The sequence below is a fragment of the Setaria italica genome, chromosome III (genome assembly GCF_000263155.2).
Source record: "Setaria italica strain Yugu1 chromosome III, Setaria_italica_v2.0, whole genome shotgun sequence".
Taxonomy (NCBI): domain Eukaryota; kingdom Viridiplantae; phylum Streptophyta; class Magnoliopsida; order Poales; family Poaceae; genus Setaria; species Setaria italica.
Window position 1 is genome coordinate 47,706,699 of NC_028452.1, and position 24,839 is coordinate 47,731,537.

The 24,839-nt window shown below is 43.6% G+C and overlaps 2 protein-coding genes across 6 annotated transcripts; both read left to right on the forward strand.

The window, feature by feature from the left end:
• The first annotated feature begins 958 nt into the window (after window positions 1–958).
• Window positions 959–3,055, forward strand: LOC101782263 (protein JINGUBANG). Its single transcript, XM_004962992.4, has one exon. The coding sequence runs from the start codon at window positions 1,101–1,103 to the stop codon at window positions 2,589–2,591; it is 1,491 nt and encodes a 496-aa protein (XP_004963049.1). The 5' UTR covers window positions 959–1,100; the 3' UTR covers window positions 2,592–3,055.
• Window positions 3,056–7,179: 4,124 nt separating this feature from the next.
• Window positions 7,180–24,786, forward strand: LOC101782669. 5 transcript variants are annotated; one of them, XM_012844797.2, is made up of 36 exons: window positions 7,180–7,644; window positions 7,826–7,913; window positions 8,042–10,266; window positions 10,551–10,665; window positions 10,936–11,727; window positions 11,938–12,238; window positions 12,314–12,792; window positions 13,375–13,501; window positions 13,583–13,707; window positions 14,021–14,667; window positions 14,780–14,897; window positions 15,012–15,128; window positions 15,388–15,482; window positions 15,669–15,820; window positions 15,999–16,054; window positions 16,145–16,358; window positions 17,156–17,575; window positions 17,685–17,962; window positions 18,096–18,181; window positions 18,248–18,334; window positions 18,945–19,206; window positions 19,293–19,715; window positions 19,807–19,903; window positions 20,737–21,053; window positions 21,197–21,307; window positions 21,461–21,628; window positions 21,733–21,861; window positions 21,956–22,045; window positions 22,160–22,266; window positions 22,349–22,497; window positions 23,146–23,228; window positions 23,303–23,398; window positions 23,550–23,672; window positions 23,757–23,840; window positions 23,975–24,115; window positions 24,200–24,786. In XM_012844797.2, the coding sequence occupies exons 1-36, from the start codon at window positions 7,364–7,366 to the stop codon at window positions 24,533–24,535; spliced, it is 9,519 nt and encodes a 3,172-aa protein (XP_012700251.1). In that variant the 5' UTR covers window positions 7,180–7,363; the 3' UTR covers window positions 24,536–24,786. The 5 variants fall into 5 exon arrangements, 4 of the variants coding, with proteins under 4 accessions (XP_012700251.1, XP_012700254.1, XP_012700253.1 ...); XM_012844799.2 differs by lacking the exon at window positions 7,180–7,644 and having other exon boundaries at window positions 7,861–7,913; window positions 8,042–8,164; window positions 8,245–10,266; XR_002677032.1 differs by lacking the exon at window positions 24,200–24,786 and having other exon boundaries at window positions 23,303–23,315; window positions 23,975–24,033.
• The last annotated feature ends 53 nt before the right edge of the window (window positions 24,787–24,839 follow it).

Consider the following 24,839-nt stretch of genomic DNA (forward strand, 5'->3'; position numbering starts at 1 on the left):
ATTAACCGCGCGCACGTGTGCTTACGCTAGTAGTACGCGTACCTTCTCGATCATCCTCGGCTTAATTTCTAGTGGCCTCCGCCTAATTAGCGTCACCTCCTTGCGCTGTAATTAAGCCCGGCGTTGACACTGCGTGCGTAGTGTGAGTTTTTTTAGGGGGTGTTTGGATACAAGGTGCTAAACTTTAACAGTGTCACATCGGATGTTCGGATGCTAATTAAATGGTCTAAACATGAGCTAATTATAAAACTAATTGCAGAACCCTATGCTAATTGGTGAGATGAATCTATTAAGCCTAATTAATCCATCATTAGCAAATGGTTACTGTAGCACCACATTGTCAAATCATGGACTAATTAGACTTAATAGATTCATCTCGCAAATTATACTCCATCTGTGCAATTAGTTTTATAATTAGCCTATGTTTAATACTCCTAAGTAGCATCCAAACATCCGATGTGACAGGTGTTAAACTTTAACACGGTGTTCCCAAACACCCCCTTAGTCAACGAAAGCGGTAAAAGGCAAAACGAATCCGTGACGGGAAATTTCCGAGCGTGCATATTTAATTTCTACCACTTTAGTATATTTCGCGGCGCGTGACATGTGGCCGTGTACGGCGTATGGTAGCGTGCTCGCCGCAGACCCGTAAGCTAGGCCCACCGGCCGGTTGAGTCGAGTACGTCGAGTGCACTGCGCACCTCACCACTACTGCTCGGTTCGCAAGGCGGCAATCATTGTACTGACCGTCTCCGCGTCCCGCCACGCGTCCCACTTACCCCCCCATCGGACCGCGCACATACGCTTTCCCGCCAAGGCAGCAGCCGCCAGCCGGGCCCATGGCGCCGAGCGGCCGCAGCCGTCCACCTGTCACAACGGCCTCCCCGGAGACCGTACAACCGCCCCCGGCCTTCTATTTATACCCCTCCCCCACCTGGCCACCTCCCGATCACCGCTCAGCTAACCCGTTGGAAAAATCATCACAGAATCGCAAGCGCAGCTCACAAGACAGACGACCTCGCTTCTTCTCTTCTCCCTGCCGGCAGCCTCTCCTATTCTTCTTGCTTCGACTGTTCCTGCGACTCCAGACTGCCGCGGCCATGGGGAACCACAAGAAGCTGCTGCAGTTCCTGCGCCCGGACCCGGCGGTCGCGGCGGCGCCCAAGCCGCCGCCGCCGTCGTCGTCCGATGACGATGACGACGACTACGCGTGCTCCACGCCGACCACCCCGACCACCGGCGCCACCACGCCCACGACCGCGACGACCAACTCCGCGCCCTCGTCGCCGTTCGCCATGTCCCCCTGGACGCAGCTCCCGGGGCTCGGCTTCGGCGCCGGCGATGGCGACCACCACGGCGCCGCCGGCGACACAACCAGGACCGGGCTCCTCGGCTCGCTCGTCAAGGCGGACGGCCACGTGTACTCGCTCGCCGCGGCGGGGGACCTCCTGTACACGGGCACGGACTCCCGCAACGTCCGGGTCTGGCGCGACCGCCGCGAGCTGGGCGGGTTCCGCTCCTCCAGCGGCCTCGTCAAGGCCATCGTCGTCGCCGCCGACGGCCGGATCTACACGGGCCACCAGGACGGCAAGGTCCGCGTGTGGCGGCGGGCCTCCTCGCCGCCGGAGGACCCCGCGGCCGCCGCGCACCACCGCCGCGTGGGGTCCCTCCCGCGGCTCCGCGACGTCCTCACAAGCTCCCTCCTCCCGTCCCAGTACGTCGAGACGCGCCGGCGCCGCGCGGCGCTCTGGATGCGGCACTTCGACGCCGTCTCGTCGCTCTGCATCGACGCCGCGGCGGGGCTCATCTACTCGGGCTCCTGGGACCGGACCTTCAAGGTGTGGCGGGTCTCCGACTCCAAGTGCCTGGAGTCGGTGATCGCCCACAGCGACGCCGTGAACGCGGTGGCGGCGGCGGGGTTCGACGCGCTGGTCTTCACGGGATCCGCCGACGGCACGGTCAAGGTGTGGCGGCGGGGGAGCCGGGGGAGGAAGGGCCGCGACACGTGGCACGCCATGGAGCGAGTGCTGCGGGAGGGGGACAGCGCGGTGACGGCCATCGCCGTGTCCGTCGAGGCGCGCGTCGTGTACGTCGGGTCGTCGGACGGCGCCGTCACGCACTGGCAGTGGCGGCGCGGGGCAGCCCCCGGGGCCGCCCCGCGGAACGGCGGCGCGCTGCGGGGCCACAAGATGGCCGTGCTGTGCCTCGCCGTGGCCGGCCGCGTCGTCGTCAGCGGCTCCGCCGACCGGACCATCTCCGTGTGGCGCCGCGAGGAGGGCGCCGACCACGCGCGCCTCGCCGTGCTCAGGGGACACACGGGCCCCGTCAAGTGCGTCGCCATGGACGAGGAGGAGGAGGAGGACGGCGCCGCGGGCGCGCCCCGCCGGTGGGTCGTGTACAGCGGCAGCCTCGACGGATCCGTCAAGGTGTGGCGCGTGTCGGAATCGGACGGCGGCGCGCACGAGGACGCGATGACCCCCGCGCGGACGCCGGCCGCCGCGCGCGCGTGGAAGGGCGCCTCGCCGTCGCCGCTGCGCGCGTGGACGCCGTACGCGGCGACGCCGGAGCCGAAGCACATGGGCGCGGCGTGAAGCGACGACAAAATGCCGCCGCTCGCGGCGCGGCACCGGGCGTGCGCACCGGAGTAGAATAGGCTAGGAAGGCTGGCTGTAGGTACACGAGGGTGTACGTACGTAGAAATCGATTTTTCATACGCCGTATCTACGTATATGGCGCAGCGTGTATTTTTTTTATAATCTGGTTGGTAGTATTTCTCCAGCTGGTGGGACCGTGACGTGGACGCCTTGGCGTGTGTGGTCGCGATTTGGTCGGTGACTACCAGCGCGGCCCGTGGGCCCGGAGGAGGAAGGTGTGAGAAGGGGTGGAAGCTCCCAAGCAACCCTGCTGGCGCGGAACAAGTTGGGAACTTGGGAGATGTGAACGTTTTTTGTGTGGTTTTTGACCTTTTTTCTTCCGTTTGCGAGAAAAAGATGTACAGATTGTTTTTGCTTGCGAGCAAAGGAAAGATGGAAAAATGGTGGTTGTTTTGCTCTCATTTCATCGTCATGAGTCGGTTGCACATTTGCATCTTCTAGTTTCCGCACAAGTCTCTCTTGTGTCACCGATTTTGCAAGCTTGGAAAAAAAAATAACATGCATGTACTTTACGCGACAAATAAAGGGCATGTTCGCTTCAGCTTATAAGCTGGCTGAAAAGCTGAAACGACTGATTTGTTGTGAGAGAAAAATACTGTTTGGTGGCTGATAAGCTGAAGCGAATAGGCTGAAACTTGTAAAGGTGGTTACACATATATAGCAGTGGTACCAAATCAATAAGTACGAGGGGAAAAAAAGCATAAGCGATCGATGAACCATCTCATTCGAACGGATAAAAACAATTAACTGATCGAACTCTTGTTCGTGACGTAATGTGCGCGTGCGGTACAGACGGTCCAGTTTATCGCACACTGCTATCCCGTTCATTCTTTTCTCTAGGCTGCGAGTACCTTTCTTTCGGCATCGATGGAGGGCGACTAGCTAGGCAATGGAGTTCCGTGCGCGCGAAGCAATTCGTCTGGATTTCAGAAGTCTACCTGGAGCAGTGGAGTCTGCCTGCTGGAATCGCCCACCGGCCAAGGGATACACGGCCTTGCAAGGTCCATTGGGAAATTCTTCGGAGTTTTCTTTGGCTGTGCTTGTGTGGAGTATTTCTCGACCATTTTCCGCCGCCCGCATCCGTATACTACGCGTATTTACATTTTTAATACACACGCAGCTCGTATACACTAGCTTTATACACGCGCAAGTGCTAGTGTTTTATTTTTTTTATTTATTTTTGGTTTTGGCCGCTGCACATTTGACATTTTACAAGGAACACAACGCGAGGAAAAAATGGTCGTGTATGCGAACAGCCCTGCTCATTGCTAGCGCGCGCATGATTACATTTCAAATTGACCCGTCGGATGAAAAAGAAAAGGACTGGATTTCGTAAGCGAAAAGTTCTTTCTTGTCGCTTGCTGGTAATCCATTTGACACCAGCTCCGCCGCTACGATCCTTTGGATTGGATCCCGTTGAAAAACAGAGGGAGAGAGAGAGAGGATGATCGAGGAAATCAAATCGGAAACTTTCGTTTGACCGCGCCGCGCGAGAGATTCAGAAGATCATTTGCCCTTCCTGGCTGCTGCTGCTGCTGCTAGTAGCTGCCAAGATCTCGCCGGAGTCAAAGGCAGACCGGGCGGAGTGCCAGCCGGACCATCCAAACAAAGCCCGGCCTGTGTTCACACTAGACCTCTTCTTCTTCTTGGGTTTCTTCCGCCGCCTGATTTCGTCCGCCGGAAACCCAAGAGATGCCAAACCGCTTTCCACATCTGGCAATTTCACATTTGGTCTGGTCTGGTCGGATAAGACAGAGGGCAAGAACTCAAGAAGTTCCGTTTGGTGTATGGTCTTTCTTTTTGGCCGGAAGGATCGGACTTCCTGGTCTTGGGTTTGGAATCGAGCTTGGAAGAATTACGTACCAAGACGTTCACAGCAGGCAGGGAGGATAAGACGGTGAAGTTACCTTAGCTGGCGTTTATCTGCTGAGTCACTCCTGGTCCTGGAGCAAGACGTTCGTCAAAACTGCCATCTTATCCGGCAAGAAGCAAAGCAGCCGGGAATGCTTTGTTCAGTTGTTCTCCAGGAGAAGCGCCGAAGAAACGAAATGATTGTCTGTTTATCCGAAGCGATGCCTTTTTTTTTGTTGTTGTTGAAATACTGAAGCGATGCCTTGTGTGATTCTCATTGCAGCAGCGTTTGGGCGTTGCGGTCATCAACAGATGTCTCAATGTCTGTGTCTCGTGGGACTTTGAAAGTGTCGGGCTTTCAAACAGTTGGGGGTTTAGGAACAGAGAAGGTTCCGGCCCAGCCTTTTGGACAAAGTGGCCCAACCATGAAGCGTGCCGAAACCAAACATTTGGTCGGGCGGGGGCTTCCCGAGGATTTTGGCACCAAGGCCCAGAATCTCTGCCGTAACCAAATTTTAGACCGCGCATTTCGGACAAAAAACAGAGCGCACCAGCTTCTTTTGGGCTTGTTTAGTTGCCCAATTTTGGGGTGTCAAAATTACTGTAGCAACACTGCAGCGTTTCATTTGTATTTATGAATTATTGTTCAAATATTGACTAATTAGGCTCGAAAGATTCGTCTCGCAAAGTACAACAAAACTGTGCAATTAGTTTTTGATTTCGTCTACATTCAGTACTCCATGCATGTACCGCAAGTTTGATGTAATGGGGAATCTTCTTTTTGCATAGTGTCAAAGTTGGGATTTTGGAGTGAACTAAACATAGCCTTGGTTGGTAGCCTCGTTTCGATTGATGGTCGTCAATTTTTAGCGCGTTGGCTATTCCTTTTTCTTGTATACTCGTATAGCCATAGGGACAAATGGGATATTTGGTTCGAAGGATCACTCCATTCCAGATGAGGTGGTGCATCATGAGTCCATTCCTCAAATTTGTTGGAATAACCCCATTCCTAGTACTAGTACTTCTTATTAGCCTAAGAGCAATGAAGTGAAGATACATCAACTCATTTCATTCCACGAACAAAAAACTCGTTTGCTTCAGCTTCAAATGGTCGCGCCTACCTATACAAAGTATGTAGTATTGAATTAAAAAGTGGTAGCAACAACCAGCGGCAGCTATATCTGAAACGAACACATGGAACCAAGAAAAATGAGGAGTGAGAAGATGATGAACTACCTCATTTCTCAAACCAAACACTATAGAAATGTTTGAAAAAAAATTGGTTGAGGATGTATGGATGATGCAGAAAACGAACACAACCTTCCATTGAGGATCATACATTACTATTATAGCAAATGTGCCCGTGCGATTGCACGGAAAGAAAAAAATTCATATGTTTGCAAATATCTTATACTGCTATAGTATTTTTAAAATTGGACATGTATTAACTTATATATTGCATTGCGCTGTACATTACAACAACCATATATAATAATGTTAGTTTGACCACGACAAATCAACTCAAACAAGCACAACACACCAGCTCGGTTGGACAACAACTTCCGGCTGTGCGAGCACCTAGAGGAATGCTTCTACTGGGACCTGGTGCAGCACGCCGGCCGGAGAGCCGGCCGTCATTCAACTGCTCCAAGGTCTAATCATAGCTTTCCTCGGTATCTCAAACCTTGCCACACTTTTGATGATCAAAGTTAAATATTTTTAGATGATATCGCTCGCTCGTGTATGTTCAGATGAACAAGAGATTAAGCTATCTATAGTTTGAATTAGGTCGTCTAGTGTTATTCGAATAATTATTCGTCATCCATATAGTTGCATTGGATGTACAACTCTAGGAAAGATCTTGGTCTGATTTTGGTGTCCAGCCGCTACTGCTGCCGCCTCTAGATTGCCTGACATCCAAACGGTGGCATCTGCGTTCGTTTCATGGCGGACCTCACGGGCAGGAAAGCTCTCGCAGCCGGCGGAGCTCCTGAGCCCGCTCGTTTTGCACGCACTACTGCCGCTCGCCCTGCCCGTGAACAGGAGCAGGCTGGACCTCGGGTCAATTGTAGTAAAGTTTGGGGACCTTTTTGCAAAATTATCAAGAGCTATTATAAGGACTGCAGGTTGATTACGAAAAAATTAAGGGACTTTTTTGCCAAACAACTACGACGGTTGGAAAAAACAACCGCACTTTAATATTAGGTAGAGATTAGGGTGATGGCGTGGCGGATTAAGCTTCGAATCTAACTTTCACCCTTCTTTTGAGCGCGTGAGTCATCTTATAAAAATGTCTAAGAATATACTATCGCTACTTGCATCTTTCTTTTTTTGAGGTCTTGCCTTTATTTTAAGTTAAGTTTATCTAACTTGATCAAATTTATATAAAAAATATATTATTATTTACAATACCTAATAAATATACTTTCAATTATCTTATGTGGATTTTAATGAAACAAATTTTGGTGTGAAACTTGATCGCTATGAGAAATCTTGCATTTTGGAAGAAGGAACTATAAAAATGTAAGAGGCTGAAGAGAGATTTCTTTTTCAATCTTTTAAGACTGTTATTTTGATTCCCCCTCTAACTGCAGCATCGCTCCATTGCATCAGCAGTTCAAGTTGCCGCTATATTCACTAATCGTTATCCCCTTTTTGTCCCCGTTAACCAAACAGCCCAGCCCAGCGTCCTCCCGTCTCCGCTCTCCGGCTCTCCCCCCGCGCCGCCGGCACCCCTCAACCTCAACCGCTGCAATCCGGAGTGCCCTCCCCACCTCCCCGCGCTTGCATAACCCACCCGCCCGCCACCACCCAAAACCCATGGAGCCCTAGCGGAGCAAGCCTGACCCTCGTCTCCGATGGTCCTCGCGGATTACCTGCGCGCGCGGCTGCTGGCCGCGCTGCGGCCGTGGCTGGCGGCGGACCCGGCGGAGCTGCGGGTGGAGCCGGGCCTCTTCGCCCGCTCCCGCGCCGTCGCGCGCGGGGTCGAGCTCGACCCCGCCGCGCTCAACGCCGCCGCGGGCGCGGGCGCCACGTTCGACCGCGCGGCCGCCGCCGAGGTCGAACTCGCCGCCTCGCCCTGGGCCGCCCCCGCGATCGACGCCGTCGTGCGCGGCATCGACGTCGCGCTCACCCTCAGGTAACCCCCGCAATCCGACGCTCGTACTGATGGAACAGTAGTTGCGCCACCATCGTGCTGAATAACTACGGCATTGTGCTATCATGGAGAGTGTTTCGTATCGAATTGTTGTCAAATATAGATGGCCATGGCCTACAGCCTTACATAAGTGGGTGACACAATTTTCGTGTCTATTTCGAAGGGACCCTGCGCCGAAGAAACAGCGGCCGGACTACAAGGAATGGCTGTCCAAGGAGAAGAAGAGAGTGCTCGCATCACTGGATCCTCAGGTACGCCACTTCCGACTCTTTCTGTTCATGTTTCTTCACCCAATGTGCTTGCCATCTCACGCATTGAGCTTGCATTTTCTAGTTATGTTAAACACTGATCAAAATCTGCATGTCGTGCCACTTGCCAGGGCGAGATGTTGCATGAGATGATTGAAGGTGTGGTTAACTCCCTGGGGGATAAGTTTGCCTCAGTGTTTGCCACTGTGCTTCTGAACTGCAGCCAGGTGCGGCTTCACGATGTCACGATACGAGTACGGTACCTTGACGACTCCCATGTTTTGGTGTTGAGGACGACTGACTTACGGTTTGGCCCTGAGCTTGTTTTCCGCAGCTCTCTGTTCAGAGGACTAGTTGGCTCTTTTATCCCATCCAGGAAGAAGAATAGCCTGCTTGTTAGATGTTCTGAGTTTGAGTTTCTAATGAAGGAGAATGATTCGGTAGACTGCAGTGCATCTTTCACCGGCATATCTGCTTCGGTTAGATTGGATAATCTGCAACTTGCTGGTTTTGGCATTCATGTTGACAAAGCGTGCTGGGAAATTTCACCTAAATTTGCCCCTTCACTGATGGTGATTTTGGATATTACAAGCCAGAAGGAAGAGTTTGTGGTTAGGAATGGCAGAGAGCTTTGGAAAATCGCTGCACAAAAGCTTGGCAGCTCAGTAGTCCGTCGAAGATTTTCTTTAGGCAAATCTGTAAGCTGTGCTACTTTCTGGCGGCGCTATGTTCATGCTTACGTACTGTTGCTGGCATTAGTAGGGTATCCCTCTGACAAGATTATAGCGAGGAACTGTGGTAGGGGATCAAGGAGCAGGAAACTCTGGAGTACTGTTAAGGATCAATGGGAAACTGTTATCAATTTAGAGGAGAAAATCCCTGCAGAAGCTATTGCCAGGGCGCGGTGTGCTGCACGTTCAAAATTAACTGTGTCACAGCAACCAAGCAAGCAAGAGTCATCAAAAGCACTTCTTGTTTCTTCTTTGCTGAAAATCCTCACACCCTTTTTATATTTATGGAGGTTTCTTGTGTTCATATGGATGTCAGTGTGGGCAACTGTGGGCCCTGGAAACAAAGCATCATATGCACATATTTTTCCTGTCTCTACTCATGATGTAGACACGGAGCTTCAGCTCAGTGTACACCTTGGGGAACTCTCTGTAACCTTGTTACCTGTTACTGATCGATTCACTGATACAAAAAGATCAGACAAAAGAAACAAGACTTATCAGATTGATTTACCTGTGAATATTGTAATGAGGTCATCATGCTTACTTTACTCAGCTGGTTGCACCACACAATCATTGTTTTTAGTTGTTGGGGAACTGACGGCATGCCTTTCCGGTGTCCCAAAGTTGCTACAAGCAGACAATAGTAACAGTCCCAGGAGGAGTCCATCTTTTAGAACAGCAGAGTTCACCGAAGACGCTGACTCTAGGATACTCCTCTGGAGTGACTCAGCTAGCATGGACCTGTTGTCCCGGCAACAAGCCAATGGATCTTTCTACTATAATGATGATTTGCCCACTGACCTTATAAAGAGTAATATGGATGAGTTATGGTCAACTTGGATGACAATTAGCAATTTATACAATGAATCGGGTGTGATTCATCATGAAAAACCTTCTGTTATTTTTGAATTCAAATATTTTCTCATTGATCCTTACAAAGGTATAAGTGGTTTTCGGCAATGTAGATTCACAGTTGGGAGATTAAACCTTGATTTGGATTATTTATGTGCTTCATCAACGTATCTGCTATACAGACAGTTCATGCACCACAAACAGCTGAAAGAACTAACTGTAAGATCAGCTGACCTTTCGAACAGTGCTGGCACCTATGTAGCACCTACCAGTGGACTTGTTGACAAATTGAGATCATATGATCATGGAATGAAGGTTGCAATGTTGGGTGTGATTCCAGAAAATACTCTTCAAATTGTAGCACTGGCTGCTGGTCCAAGGATAAGGTTATTCTTCGATAAATATAATACATTGCAAAATAGCAAAGATGTATACAACCCCTTGCTTTCGCAGATGAATAGCAGGTCCATAGTTTTCAGTCTAGCATATGTGGAATGTGCTCTCTGGCCAGCATCCCTAGCTTCTCCAACTCTTATGAGTGCTAAGTCACATGCCAAAGAATCACATAGCACATTTATTAGTGTGAAGGAGGCCCAAGAACATCACCAACTACAAACAGAAAGGAGCGCAAGGAATGTTTATCCAGGGTATATCGTGCTGGATGGATGGTTCGTCTTTGCTGGTTTAACTCTTCTGATAGATAATCCAGAGGCAAATCAGCAGTGTCACATTTTTGGACCGATGACAGCCAATTTCCAGATTTCAACAAGCAGGTAGCATTGTCCAACACACTGCATTTTCATGGACGTTTGGCTCTAAAAATATTTTTGTTCAGTACGTTACCTAAACTATATTTCCGGTCTGCTATTTGTTATGAGTAGTTAAGTCCGAAAGGTTACCTATGGCATATAAACCAAAAAGCTTTGGTAAGCGAAGCAACTTGTAATTTTAGATTAAAATTGTTCATTCTACCTGCTGTGTCCTCAATTTGCATATGATTCGAGTGCATTTTGTTAAAAAGTTTGTAAGTTAGCAATTCTTTTATTTCACCTTTCAGGAAGTATTTCTATTCCTTCTTTGGGGTGAGCGACATTATCTCAGTTAAATTAGGAGCAAGAATTGCTGGATGCATAGGTTTCTTCTGCATGGATGAACTCCTCATTGTTTGCCAGGTATGCACATTGGTTTATGTCAGTTTTCTTGAACATTATTAAATCATTTGTTGATTATATTTATCTGTACTTTGTGAGGGTTTTGAGACACAGTCATAGAAGAGCCGGATAATGCATGATTTAGATTGGCTTACAGTAGATGAAATTTCATCCTAAACCATCCGTAGCATATATTTTATTATTTTTTTATTATTTTTGAATCAAGTAGAATATAATATGTGCTTTAACTAACTTTACATTACTCTTATGTTGGTTATCAACACTTTGCAGCTTATTGGAAGCATGCATCTGGAGGTATTGAAGTCTGACCTAGGCAACATTAAGTATTCTGAAGATTTTATTGGAAGACTAGCATCGTTTTATAAAAACGATATTCAGGGGAGTATAATGGAGCTTGTTGAACATATTGCCCAAGAAGACAAAGTAGATCCTCATGTAGAACTCAGTGTTGAAATGCAACTTGATTTGGAGTCAGCATACATCATCTTTAGTGCTTCACGTGATGTACTTTTCACAAATCCTGCTGAGTTTATCAACAGTTTCATAAACTACATCAGCAGCTCACCTGTATTTGGGGGCATAGCAACACAGGAATTACTTGATGTATTAGCTCCAGGTGTTGGGATCTGCATCAGAAGTTCTTCTATGAAACTGTTGCTCAATGGACAATGCACAGACTTCCTTGTTAGCCTATCTGGAATTCAGGGTGTGGTGTTAGAGAATCCAGGTGAAATGGGTATTTTTAATGATATACATCAGCACGGAGACATATCAAATGGCTCACTACATAGCGAGAACCAGTTCATTATATCAGAGTGCGTCTTTAATATTAGTGTTGGCCCCATGAATGCCAACTTGATTGACGAGAAACTGCAAGATGAATCTAGAAGTTGTTGCATTTCTTATTTAGGAATTTGGTATTCAATTAAAATAGAATTTACAGAGGTTTATGTTGGAGACTACAGCATACACAGTTACCTATCTGAATTAAGTCAACGCAACAAACATAAAATCTCTCTGTTGATCCATGATGATCTTCAGGTTGTCAAATGCAAAATCCAGGTGCACCACTCTTCTTGAAGCCTTTTCTGCTAATTCTGCTAGACAAACATGATTTTTTATTAGCTATATTGACATTATAGTTGCATGCTTTTAATTGCCATGAATTTTCCAGATATGAAGCATTTAGTTTGTTTCTTAATTGTTCCTAATTGGAACCCCTTTTTTATTGTCCTGCTTTTAAGGCATATTCTTTATAACTGCAATTGACAGGGTGGTTTGATCTTTCTGGAAACAGTTTCTTTAGCTAAGCTAGTTTTGTGTTGCAAAGTTTACTTTTGGCTGCTTGTGAATCTCCCACTGCGGGCAACGTCAAACTTAGTCAAAGATTCGGTAACTCCAATCTCTGCAGGAGGGAACTATATTGTTACCACCAGAGATAGTGAGAGGGAGGCAGCAGCTGTGCCTTTAGGTACTAATGTACAAAGTGAGGGATCCCAATTGAATGCCATCAAATGCCTCGATATTGAATTATGTTGTTTGTCCCTAACTCTTGTTGTCGCGGATAAATCAGGTAACAGTCCTATCTGTTCATCCTTGGTTCAATTTTGCTGCCAATAGATAAATTATCATTATTTCCTGCATTTAGGTACACATCAGGGATTAACTTTTGAAGTTGATGCAAGTCTTCAACAAATAAATCTTGGCATGGAGTTTTTGTTCGAAGTGAAGCGTCTTTCGATCTCCACTATTAGTAGTATTTGCAAGAATGCCAATGAACAATTAAGAGATGTACCAGCACCTCGTTTTCGATCCAGCAAGGCTGCTGATCTTTCACCTCAGTCTGAAATTCAAGAGTATCTCCCATTTGTAGAGGCAGACAATATGGATACTTATGATCATGATGCTCCTTCAAGCTCAACTTCTGCACTGCGAAGTTCAACAGACAACACTTCACTAGATTTTTCATCACATGAAAATCAAATCCTGAAGCATTTCTCTTCTTATCTCAAGATCGAGAGAAAAAAATTTGATGGCGACTCCAGTTTGGTACATTTGACTGGTGATTGGTCTGGAAGTGGATCTGTTTCTGGTTTGGAGGTGACAATGTCACTCTCAAACATTGAGGTGATCCCTCTCCCTCAATCTTTCTCTCTTCTGGACTTATTATGCTTTGTCTGTAATTAATGGGTGACTAGCAGTTGTGAAAACAAATTAGAAATACAAGAAGAGTGATGAGAACTAGCATCATTTAACACCACGTTCTAGATTCTGGATCAAATTTTTTAAATTGTTCTTTCATCTCCGTGTTCAGAATTGGAGCTTACATGGCACATTTATGCCTGCATATTACTACTATTTTCATCATTAGTACTTGGACAATGTCTTATGCTAAAACCCTTGTTTTCAGCTAGGCACAGTTTGCCCTCCTCTAACCATGATACCAAGAGTTTTTTTTTTGTTTTTTGGGGGTAAAGAATGAATCTTTTTGCCAGCATGTGCCATTTGCATCCTCTTCTGTGACAAGCACTTACTTTTGGAGAAATGAACTGAGAAAATATCTTGTTAGGAGTATGGAAATGCATCCATCACAGTACATGAGTACAAAATACAAAACATTTGGTCATGGCTATCCAAATTAGATTTGGACCAAGTCTACTGCAAATTTTCTTCTATGAAATGACCAATGAGTAAAGGTTCTATCTGCAGATGGTCTCATCATTACTTGCTCCTTTTTATGGGATAATGAGTTCTGGCTCAACTCAGAAGGAAATACCGTCTGGTGGCATCACTCACCAAGCACAGCTAGATAATATGGATTATACTATACCAGATGGTAATTCTGCTTAATGATAGATGCATGCATCTTATAGATCTAAAATTGACTCTGCTAATCTATGTATTACTGCCTTAACAGGAGCAATTGTTGCTATAAGGGATCTTAATCAACAGATGTATGTATCAGTCAAAAACACTGGAAATACCTACCAAGTGGTTGGCGCATACCATTATTCCCTTGCTGGTGAACATGCATTATTTAAGGTTATAACTTGATACCTGTACACTGGAATTAATTTCTCTATCTAAGGTTATATCTTGATACCTATATACTGGAATTAGTTTCTCACTATTAATCATAATAATCTACTCCCTATGTCCCAAATTACTATTCGTTTTGGCTTTTTTAGGTACATAGCTTTTGATATGCACCTATATATACTATATCTAGATACATAGCAAAAGTGATGTATCTGGACAAGTCAAAACAAATAGTAATTTGGGACGGAGGGAGTACAAGGGATGCTGCACCTATGTGCCTAATTATTTAAAAAGACTAGTTCACCCTTTTTTTCAGGTGAAACACCATAAGAGATGGAGATCCAACATACAGTGCATTTCTCTTTTGTCTTTATGTGCAAAGAATGATGAAGGCAAAGAGCTGGCCCTTAGTTTCTCCAAAGGATCAGATTTTGTGGAAGTTTCTTCTTATGTTGACAAGCCTTGTTCAATTTGGAGCACACTTCCTTTCAGAACTGATAATTTTGATGACGATGGTGATGATGGAAAATCTTACAAGGTTATACCAAGAAGTTCATACCATCTTGTCAACAAGAAATACAATTATGGCATTGCATTTGTTGATGGCTTGCTAGAGTTTGTGAAAAAGCCAGGAAATCCATTTAAAGTGCAGATTTTCGATGAATCTATTGTTCCCCACATGAGTTTGGATAATAACACTTATTTAGATGTGGAAGATGACGTTCCTTTTTCTGTAAGGGATAGATTGGCGAGTGGCGCAAGTTCTCAACATGTAATCATCAATGTTGACAAAATTGTTTTTACCATCACTCATGAAGTGTTTGATACTGATAATGTTTTCCCTCTTGTCCAAACCTGCATAAGTGATATCCGTGTTGTTACACAAATATTCCCATCCAAAATCAGGATTCTAAGTTCATTTAAAGTCTCGGGGCAGTACTTCGATGCACGGAGAAATCTGTGGTCAGTAATCTATAATCCTTGTTTTCCTGTCTAATAGTGTTTTGTTGGTTTCTTGCAAACTGGTGAGGAGATTTGATATTGAGTTGCTGCTATCTGATAATCTGACACACAGGGAGGACCTTATCTCTCCTATCGCCTCCTATACATTCTTTCGATCTAGGTTCTTTACCCCAGATCCAGTTACTAAGTATGGAAAGATGCCCATCCGTTTCTTCTTTCACTTAAAGCAGGTGCGATGCTTTAGTAATATGCTCGTTTCAATTACACACAAAAATTTAGCTGTAATAGTTTAATCTCACCTTCATTCTTTTCTTTTGACAGAAGGCTCATCTTCCTTCTTGCAGGTTGATATATTTATTAATGAGCTTTCAGTTGACATCCTTCTATATTTGGTTGGGAAGTTAGACTTGATGGGTCCATATGCTGTGAGAAGCTCAGCTATCTTTCCTAACTCCTGCAAGGTTTAAATTAAAACTTCTATTTATATTATTCAACATTCTAGCATAATTGATTTTCATTTTGGATACATGAATATGAATTACATTGTTATGTTACCTTTCTAATGATATGGCTGATAGCTTTGCGACTCTATTTTGCCATATTCTACACCTTGCTTTATATGTGCTGTGTTGCATATTGCATATATACTTTTGATTTTTTTTCTGTCTTTTCACTATTGCCTCTTTCTGAGGTGGAACATACTACCCATTGCTTCTGCAGATAGAGAATGGCTCAAGGCTGGCACTTGTGTGCCAATTTAAAGATACTGGGGATGCAATCGTTCCTGGACAACAGTCAATTTCAGTTTTCTTGAGGTCTGTTTATTTTGTTGGTTACCTAGATCATTCTCGACATCTTAGGAAAGGATATGTTTGTACATTATCATCAATGGACAATGGATAGCCTCTGACTAATTCAGTTCTCTGGATGTCCATCCTTCTCTTGCACTTTTATATTCTAATACTGTTATGGTTGACACTCCATGTTTATACATCCGCCAGGCACTTCACATTTGATGATAATATTTCACATGATCAAGATGTGGTTTCTATTTGCTTATTCAAAGAAGGGGTATTTTCAACTATTCCAATCAGCATTTCCCTCCATGAATCTGGTATTTTCGCATGGAGGACCCGCGTGTCACCTGTCAAAGGTATTTCTTTCAGCAAATATTTATCCATCGAAATAACAGTATCAGTTTTGTGATTAATGTTTTGAAAGTGTTCTTGTTCTTAATTACGTGTTGCTTGATTTAAAGAATGTTTTGGTTTGAACTACTTTTCCATTACCGAATGTTTTTGGTTTGAACTACTTTTCCATTACCTCTGTAGACCTGAGAAGCTTTTCTGGACCATTTGTTGTGGTCAAGGTGTCCCGGAATTCTGAGGTAGGAAAGCAAATGCTTTTGTAATTTACCTTACATGTAATTATCTTATTCTGATTGTGGGTTCTAATAGTTAATGTTGACTAAATACAGGAAGGCTTATCTCTTTCAGTTCAACCTTTGTTAAGGGTCTATAATAAGAGTGACTTCCCCATTGAGCTTCGGTTTCAGAGGCCAAACAAAACTAATGAAGAGGCCGCATTTGTCACAGTTAGAAGTGGAGACATGGTTGATGAATCTACTGGAGTATTTGACGCCATGGATTTATCTGGTGGATCGAAAAGAGCATTGATGTCTCTAGCTCTTGGCAAGTAACCATACCTTAGCTTGGCATGATGTTCTCATTTTGCATGATGATTTAGCTCCTAATTCATTGCGTGGCGAGGGATGGAAAATTGTTGGAAAAAAGGGGTAGGAAAGGTCCTCCATAGCACCATAGTATACACAACCTTAGTTTCCTTTGGGTATTCATCTTCCCAGTTTGGTGTCTATTCAGACACTATCTTCCATCCACCCTTCAAAAGATGGCTGTGCAGGCGTGCAGCAGTGTTTTTACTCTTGTTAGCAATAGAATTATTTACCTTGGCAGTGATGGTAACTAGAAATGATTTGGTTTGCGTTAGCGTAGTGTTAATCCTGCATACCATTCTTACCACAGACATCCTCTATGTGCAGCTTGTGCAAGAAAGAGTTTCCATACTGAATGCCTCCATGGGTAGGTTATTAGGTACTATTCACCTTGCACACAATTACATGTTGTGAAGCCTAACAAATAAGCAAATTTTACTTGCATTTGTGAAGCCTAACTGCTTGTAAACTTTTATGTGTTCCGTAACCCATGTGTGTGTGTATATATATGAGTGTTATTGCTGTATCAATTGAATAGGCAAGCAGTGCTCAAATATTCAAATATCGACAACTCATGCAGTCTATGTCCAAATCGTAAACTAAGTTCAGATATTGTCATTCCATATACATATGATGTACAATGTGGCTCATGCTCCTTGTGGTTGCACATCCAAGTGTGTATGAGCCTAAAATGGCAAGTATGATGTAGTAATTATGAATTCCGTACTTATCTGACAGCTGTTCAATCCATTTCAGGAAAATTTATGTTGTCAATTAGACCTGAGATTTCGGAATATTCTGAAAATATTAGCCAGCCAGCTTCAGTGAACTGGTCAGAGGACATAACTGGTGAAAAAGCTATCCGGATATCTGGGGTTATAGAAAAGCTTAATTATAACCTAAGAAAAGCATTCAATGTTGATTCCATGAAGTCTTCTTTCAGCACGTTGAGTTGCCCACTTTTTGCCAATGGCCATCATGTTACAGATCTTCATTTTTTAATTCATACCCTGGGTAGAGATGTGCCCGTGCAGCCTACAAATGGAACTCGTCTATCTGAAAGAAGTGCACCAGTAACTTTACAGGTCCAGAGAGAAATTTTTATATACCCAACTGTACAAGTGCATAATTTCTTGCAAACAGACATACAAGTGGTTCTGACAGATTGCCAACAGGGTAAGTTCTTATCTATGAACATTTAGTTGTGGCAAAGTGAATGTTCCTATTGAAGGAAGCCAAAACAAAAGATGATATGTTTGACTTATTTGTTTCTACTATAATACAGGAAATGTCATAGAAGATAACTTTGGCAGCATTGGCAAGCAGGCAACGATTACAAGTGGTTCAAGTGCTTATTTCTATGTGAATCCTGCCCTATTTAATTTCTCAGTCACATTGATTTCATATGGTTCGAAGTCTATGGCAGTTAGTAGTAGTGACTGGGTTAAGAGGATGCGAAAGCAGACAAGTGGAGCTCAGTATCTTGACATGCTGCTAGAATTTGTTCCTGGGAACTTTCATTCTTCTTTAAGATTATTACGTCAAGATAAAGGCCTGCTGGAGGTAGGATAATGACTTTGATGTTGTTTTCTTCTCAGTTTTCCATTGATATCTTATGAAACTGCATGCTTTTGGGAATTAAGAAGTCTGAATATATCAAATGATCTACCTGATAGTCAATCTATTTATTGTGCAGGTTGCTCTATTCACAAGATACACTCTACATAATATCAGTGACTACCCCTTACAATGCACACCTTCCCATCAAAAACCACTGCCTGCGTATGTAAATTGAGTATTAGGTAAGCATTCATACATGGTTTACTCATGAAATCTGAAATGTTGCAGGTCGGAATCTGGAATGAACAATATCAATCTTCCTCCCCGACATGGTTGTGTTTTGCCCTCAATGTCAATGAACTCCTGGTTTATAAAGTAAGCAATCACATCGAGCTTTGTTCTCTCTTCATTGAAAATGGCTCTTGATTCAACACAGCAGAGCTAGTTAGTTTGTGCAAAATTTCATTCAGCCACTGTCTTATCCATACAGTTTGCTTTTTGCAAATAGTCAATCTGTTATGGTTGTGAACTCTTTGTTCCTACCCTCAGCTAGTGCCTTCTCTCTAGCTACCCTGGCAGTACACTTGCCTGACCATAAAACAATTATTTCAGCACTGTAGATAATGTTTGGTATATTGCCAATTTGCCACCTTCTGTGCTATCATAATCATATGGCTGGTTAGGGGTTCCTGCCAGAAAGTTCATAAACAGCATCTATGGCTTGTCTATTCAATGTCTTACAACTTATAGGCATGCATTTTTTAATCTTTTATTCTTATTTAAGATGTGGGCCATTCAATTCAACTTTTGTTGATTGAGCAACATTCCCACATTGTCTATGATTATTCTGTTCATGGAAAATGAAAGAATGTTAAAGTCAGGAAAACATGTTTCGTGTTAGCATAAAGCAGTGCAGTATTCTTCCCTGGCACCAAGTCTGCAAAACATGTTTAACTATGAAACATGACAAGCTTATATATGGCAGGTCAAGCAAATTACGAATAAGCCTACATAGTGAGAAAGGATCAGAAGCTATTATTGATTTGGAAGCATTGTCTGGCTTCACTGAATTTTTCATAGAGATCCAAGACAATATAGCGCCTCATCGTATGGCAGCTTTTGGAGTGTCATTGCAACCTGTTATGTATAACTTGCCCGTGCCATCACAAGTTGTACTAATAGTTCCAAGATATGTTGTTTCAAACGAGTCTGGTGCTGCAATTGCTGTTCGCCAGTGTTTTGTTGAGGTGTGTCACTTTTTCTCTAACATGTATTGATACATTCGTTAACTGCCCTCGCCTGATGCTAATGGTTTTGGTTACCAATTTTGTAGCATGAGATAGATGGATTGACAGTTGAAGCTAAACAGCGGGCTACCTTACAGACATGGAAACCTGGAAAAAAGCGAGAAATAAACTACTTTGATTTATTTGTTAAGAAGCACAGAGATGTGTTTGAGGATTCTCGCATTTTCATCCAGTTCTGTCCAAAAGAACCTGGATTCAGTTGGTCTGGACCAATCTGTGTTTCATCAATTGGCCGTTTTTTCTTGAAATTTAGAAGATCGGATGGCATGTTGACAGATGGTATTAAAAGAGACCCCATAAATGATGGGAAGCTGAAACTGTTTGCTTCTGTTGATGTTGTTCAAGAGACTACTTCTTTTGTCTTACACTTCACTAAACCACCGAAGGTTACTCTGCCATACCGAATAGAAAATTACTTGAATGAAGCATCTATCATGTATTTCCAGAAGGTGCCAATCTTTTTTATGGTTCTATCATTCTATTCTATCAGAAAACAAATCATTATCGTGATATTACTAATATAAATATTAATTTTTCTAGGATTCGGTTGAATCAGATGTATTATGCCCTCAAGAGTCAGAACAGTACGCTTGGGATGACTTAAGTTTACCTCGCAAATTGATTGTGCGCATTGTTGGTAAGTTCTTAACTCCTAATTCTATAGATTTACTACTTCTATTGCTTCATGTTTATGTTGGTGGTTGTTACTAATTACAAAACCAATAAAGAAACTGCATTAACGTTCCGTATTAAAATATTTCATGTTGCTGCAAGCACCTTTTTACTGTTTGTCCTCCTTTTCTTTTTGTGACTTCTGTGTGATTTCATCTCTAGCCCACCCCAACTTGCCTGGGATTAAAAGGTTTGTTGTTATTGTTGTTGTTGTCTATGCAAAAAACGTTACAATGCACAATTCAACCCCTTGCAATACCACAAATTGGGAAGATACACTACATAGGCAGAAAACATCCTACTCTAGAGAATAACTACATGACTAGACATAACAACATGCAACATCAATGCTCAGCAAAGTGCTAAGCCAGAAGTCACGTTACCACTTAATACTTGATAGTAAACAAATTGTACGGACCTTTCTTTTTTGAAGTGAGCCTTAAACATTCATAGATGGTAGGTATTAGCAATCGGTAATATCACATTGCATGTAATTTAAATTGAATAAATCCAATACTGCTAACTACTACAAAGAGTTATATGCGATTTTGTTTTGGTTACTTAAACTAGTAAATAATAGAAATGAATTGATCACATGATGGTGTGGAACACACTAATTCAGTTACAGAGTGTTAATAGTTAGTAAGATTTTGTTGGTGAGATGCCTTGTTTTATTCACATGACTTTCTTGTCCTAGTCTTGCCTAGCAAAGTCTTTTCTGGCTGACACATTAGTGCTTTTCACATTTTTTATTGTTCTTTATTCATATCTTGTAACATTATGATTGATCTTCTCCAGATACACCTGCACTGCGTGAAATTAAAATTGATAAAATCAGTCCATGGAAGCCTTTTTTGAAGATGCGGCAAAATACCAGGCTGAATCTGGATTTCTCATTCAGTGATGGGCTCAGTTCAAGAAAACAAAGATTTGATGAATCATTTGGACTGAGGGTGTTCAAAATTGGCTATGAAGTGTATGCTGATGGTTTAACCAGAGTTCTACGAATATGTGAACATGCAGATAATCCCAAAATCGAGAAAATCCAACGGCCAATAGCAAGCCTACAGTTCAGAATTTCTTATGTGTGTATTCATCTTCTTGACAAGGGCCAGGTTTGTTCCTTACTTCCTTTTGATTTCATCCTGGCCTAAGCATGAAACAATTTTTTTCATAAATTACGTCAGCAATCTATTCATATTTGCAAGTCAAACTCAGCCTCAGATTTCTTTTTCTATTCACGTTTACCTTGTTGAAGAGTGGGGAAAATGTCCAATTGCCATCTACAATAGTAACAGCAAAACTTCAGCATGTATCTGCTGATTCAGTTGTCACAGATAGCTTCAAGCATGGATCTGTTGCAATTCATGTAAGTAGTGGTCCCTGTGAAATTTTATATGTTTCAATGCAAACAATGCATGTAGCTAGACTAACTATTGACCAAAATAGAGTTTGCAATTTTTGCATCCTTCTTTTTGTATATTCTTACTTTTGGGGCTTATATATATTTAAATAACTGCAGTCAGTGAATGTGGACGAAAAATGGGATGGAGCTTCGTTTGGGTCAATTCTTAGGAGGAACAAGCTTCAGGATGCTGCTCTCGATGAAAATATTCTTCGTATAGTCTTTGTACTGAATTCAACCAACAGCAATGTCAAACAAATACAGTATTGTTCGATAATTCTACAGGTAACTTAAGTGGCTCCTTTCTAACATCCGCAACAGTCTGTTCTTAATACTCTTGTTCGTTATTTCGTCCATTTAAATTTTCTAACAAAGATATGATGTCACAGCCTGTTGATCTGAAGATTGATGAGGAAACATTAATGAAGCTAGTACCATTTTGGAGAGCATCCCTTGCTCCTTCAGGAACACCGAGTACACAGTTTTATTTCAGACATTTTGAAGTACATCCAATTAAGGTGCCTTGGTCGTTTTATTTCACATCTGTAATTATCACGTGGTATTATTTTTGAAACACTGAGTGGCTTTTCTTATGAATGCAATGGTCTAAAGATTATAGCAAGCTTTCGTCCTGGTAGCCGACGCACAACTTATAGTTCTGCTCAAGAGGCTCTGAGAGCACTACTTCATAGTTTTATAAAGGTATGTTTTTAAGCATCTTTCATCTGTTGTTAAGTGGGCACCTTGTTGATTATAAAAGGGCCTCTTTCATTACTTTATATCACAGTTTCATCTCTTACCTTTTTCCAATTTCAGGTGCCTGAGGTTAGCAACTCAGCTGTGGAGCTCAATGGGGTTCTCCTAAATCATGCTTTAGTTACATTCCGTGAGCTACTCCTGAAATGTGCTCAGCATTATTCATGGTAAAACTTTCCCATTTCTTACACCATCATCTGTTGAGTCTTGATTACTTAATTAATGAATAATCTTTGAGTATTTTGATAGGTATGTCTTGAGGGCAATCTACGTAACAAAGGGAAGCTCATTGCTTCCTCCATCTTTTACCTCAATTTTTGATGACTCTGCTTCATCTGTTCTTGATGTTTTCTTCGACCCTTCTGATGGATTGCTCAATGTCCCTGGGCTTACCATAGGTAAAAGATAAAAAATATGTTCTGATATTTGTAGGAATACTCCATACCATTGTAATATGCTGAGTTAGTAACTGTTGCAAAATCACTTGATTGGAGCCCTGGTCTTGTTGCAAAATTACAATAATATAACAGCATGTTTATTTGAGGCACACATGATGTTGTTTTATTTGAAGGACTATATTATGGCTAATGGTTTATTGGTTTGCATCTAAAAATACAATGTTTCTCTAAACTCCAGGAGCTCCTTGCTAGGTCGCTGGCTCCCCAAGCTTAGAATGCTTGTGGTCTTGGGTCTGGCCCTTTTCTTTTCATCAGTGGCGCGAATATACCCTTGTTAGGAGTGGGTGTTGTGTGTCTGTGTGAGTTGGTGTTCAGGCTAGGCTTTTAGTCTGGCCCTTTTCTTTTCATTAGTGGCGTGAATATACCCTTGTCAGGAGTGGGTGTTGTGTGTCTGTGTGAGTTGGTGTTCAGGCTAGGCTTTTAGTCTGGCTGTTTGTACTTGTTTTTTTGGTCTTTTGTTTCCTGTCTTGATGAAATGACATGCAGTTCTTCTGCATTGTTCGAGAAAAAAAATACAATGTTTTATCCTCTGTTATAGATTTTAACTTATGACTTGTTTACTTATTTGTGGATTGTGCATTTGTGCAGGCATGTTTAAATTTATAAGCCAGAACATGAAGTCGGGTGGTTTTTCTGGAACAAAACGGTACCTTGGTGATCTCGGGAAAACCGTGAGCTTCTGAAACTTGCTAGTTGTATCAACAATGTCTTCCAAGGGATCAATGTCATGTTGAGTCTTCTGTAGGTTAAAACTGCAGGTTCGAATGCTCTCTTCGCCGCTGTCACAGAAATTTCAGATAGTGTTGTGAGAGGAGCAGAAACAAATGGTTTGAATGGCATGGTATACTCTCTTTTGACATGAACTCATGCCACGCATCCTTTTTTGGTCCCTTAAAAAAAGGAAGCCACGTGCAGATAGACTAGGTCAACAGACTTCCTACTTGCAGTTGCAGCGATAACATTATGAAGCAATTTTCCTCTTATGTACATAGGTTACTGGTTTCCACCAAGGCATTATGAGGTTGGCCATGGAGCCATCTGTATTAGGACAGGCTCTAATGGAGGGAGGACCCGACAGAAAGATCAAACTCGATCATAGCCCCGGAATTGACGAGGTTCTGCCTATCTGTTACTGATTTCGACACTTTGTAATAAGGATGATGTTACCAATTTTTAACATGTCCTGTACCATTGTTCAGCTATACATCGAAGGGTACCTACAAGCTATGTTGGATGTCATGTATAAGCAAGAATACCTCCGTGTCAGGGTGGTCGATGACCAGGTAACTTTCTTGCATCCATTTGCTTTTTGCAACCTCCTACATGTTTTCACCTAGGACTTTTGTTTTCTTTTCCCTCTACATGGAAATACTGCAGTTTTCCTGAGCAATCTAATGCCGGACTCATTTTCTTCCAGGTTATCTTAAAGAATCTACCACCAAACAGCGCTTTGATAAATGAAATCGTGGACAACGTCAAAAGCTTTCTTGTGAGCAAGGCATTGCTGAAAGGAGATTCTTCAACACTCCGCCCGCTCCGCCATCTGCGAAATGAACGTGTAAGTATTGTCTTCACACGGAAGCCATACCATAAGGAAGACGCCACCTGTTGCCTGTGTAACCGACCTTATAACTGCCTGCAGGAATGGAGGATCGCGCCGACGGTGCTCACACTGTGCGAGCACCTGTTCGTGAGCTTCGCTGTGCGCGTGCTGCACCGGGAGGCCAGCAAGGCCATCGGGGAGGTCATGGCGAGAGCGAAGAAACCCGCTACTGGAGGAGAGGGTGAAGGCGACTCGTCGCCGTCCGGTGGAGTCCTGCTGAAGCGGAACAGGCTGTGGACTGTCGGGAGGTTCGCGGTCTCGGGCATGGTCGCTTATGTGGATGGTCGGTTGTGCCGGCACATACCCAACCCCATCGCCAGGAGGATCGTGAGCGGGTTTCTACTGAGCTTCATCGAAAACAGGGGCAACGAATAGGCAGGCAGGGTACGAACACGGGCATCGCGTTCTGCTCCTGGCTCCTGCAGATAAACCGTACCAGTTTACCACGGTGAATAGGCACGCACGTCGCACAAAGAACAGATGTGTGGTAGACTAGTGCACGTGACCGCTCCTCACTGCAACGTGTAGAGTTGTACAGAAATTTTGACCGCGCCGGGCGCACGTTTGGTGTGCAGAAACACAGGGGACAGTAAATATATCTGTAATTATTACCTCTCCTCTCGTTAGTTACGTTTCTATGTCGTGGTTGTATAACCATAGCCAGGCCCTTCTGTGGAGA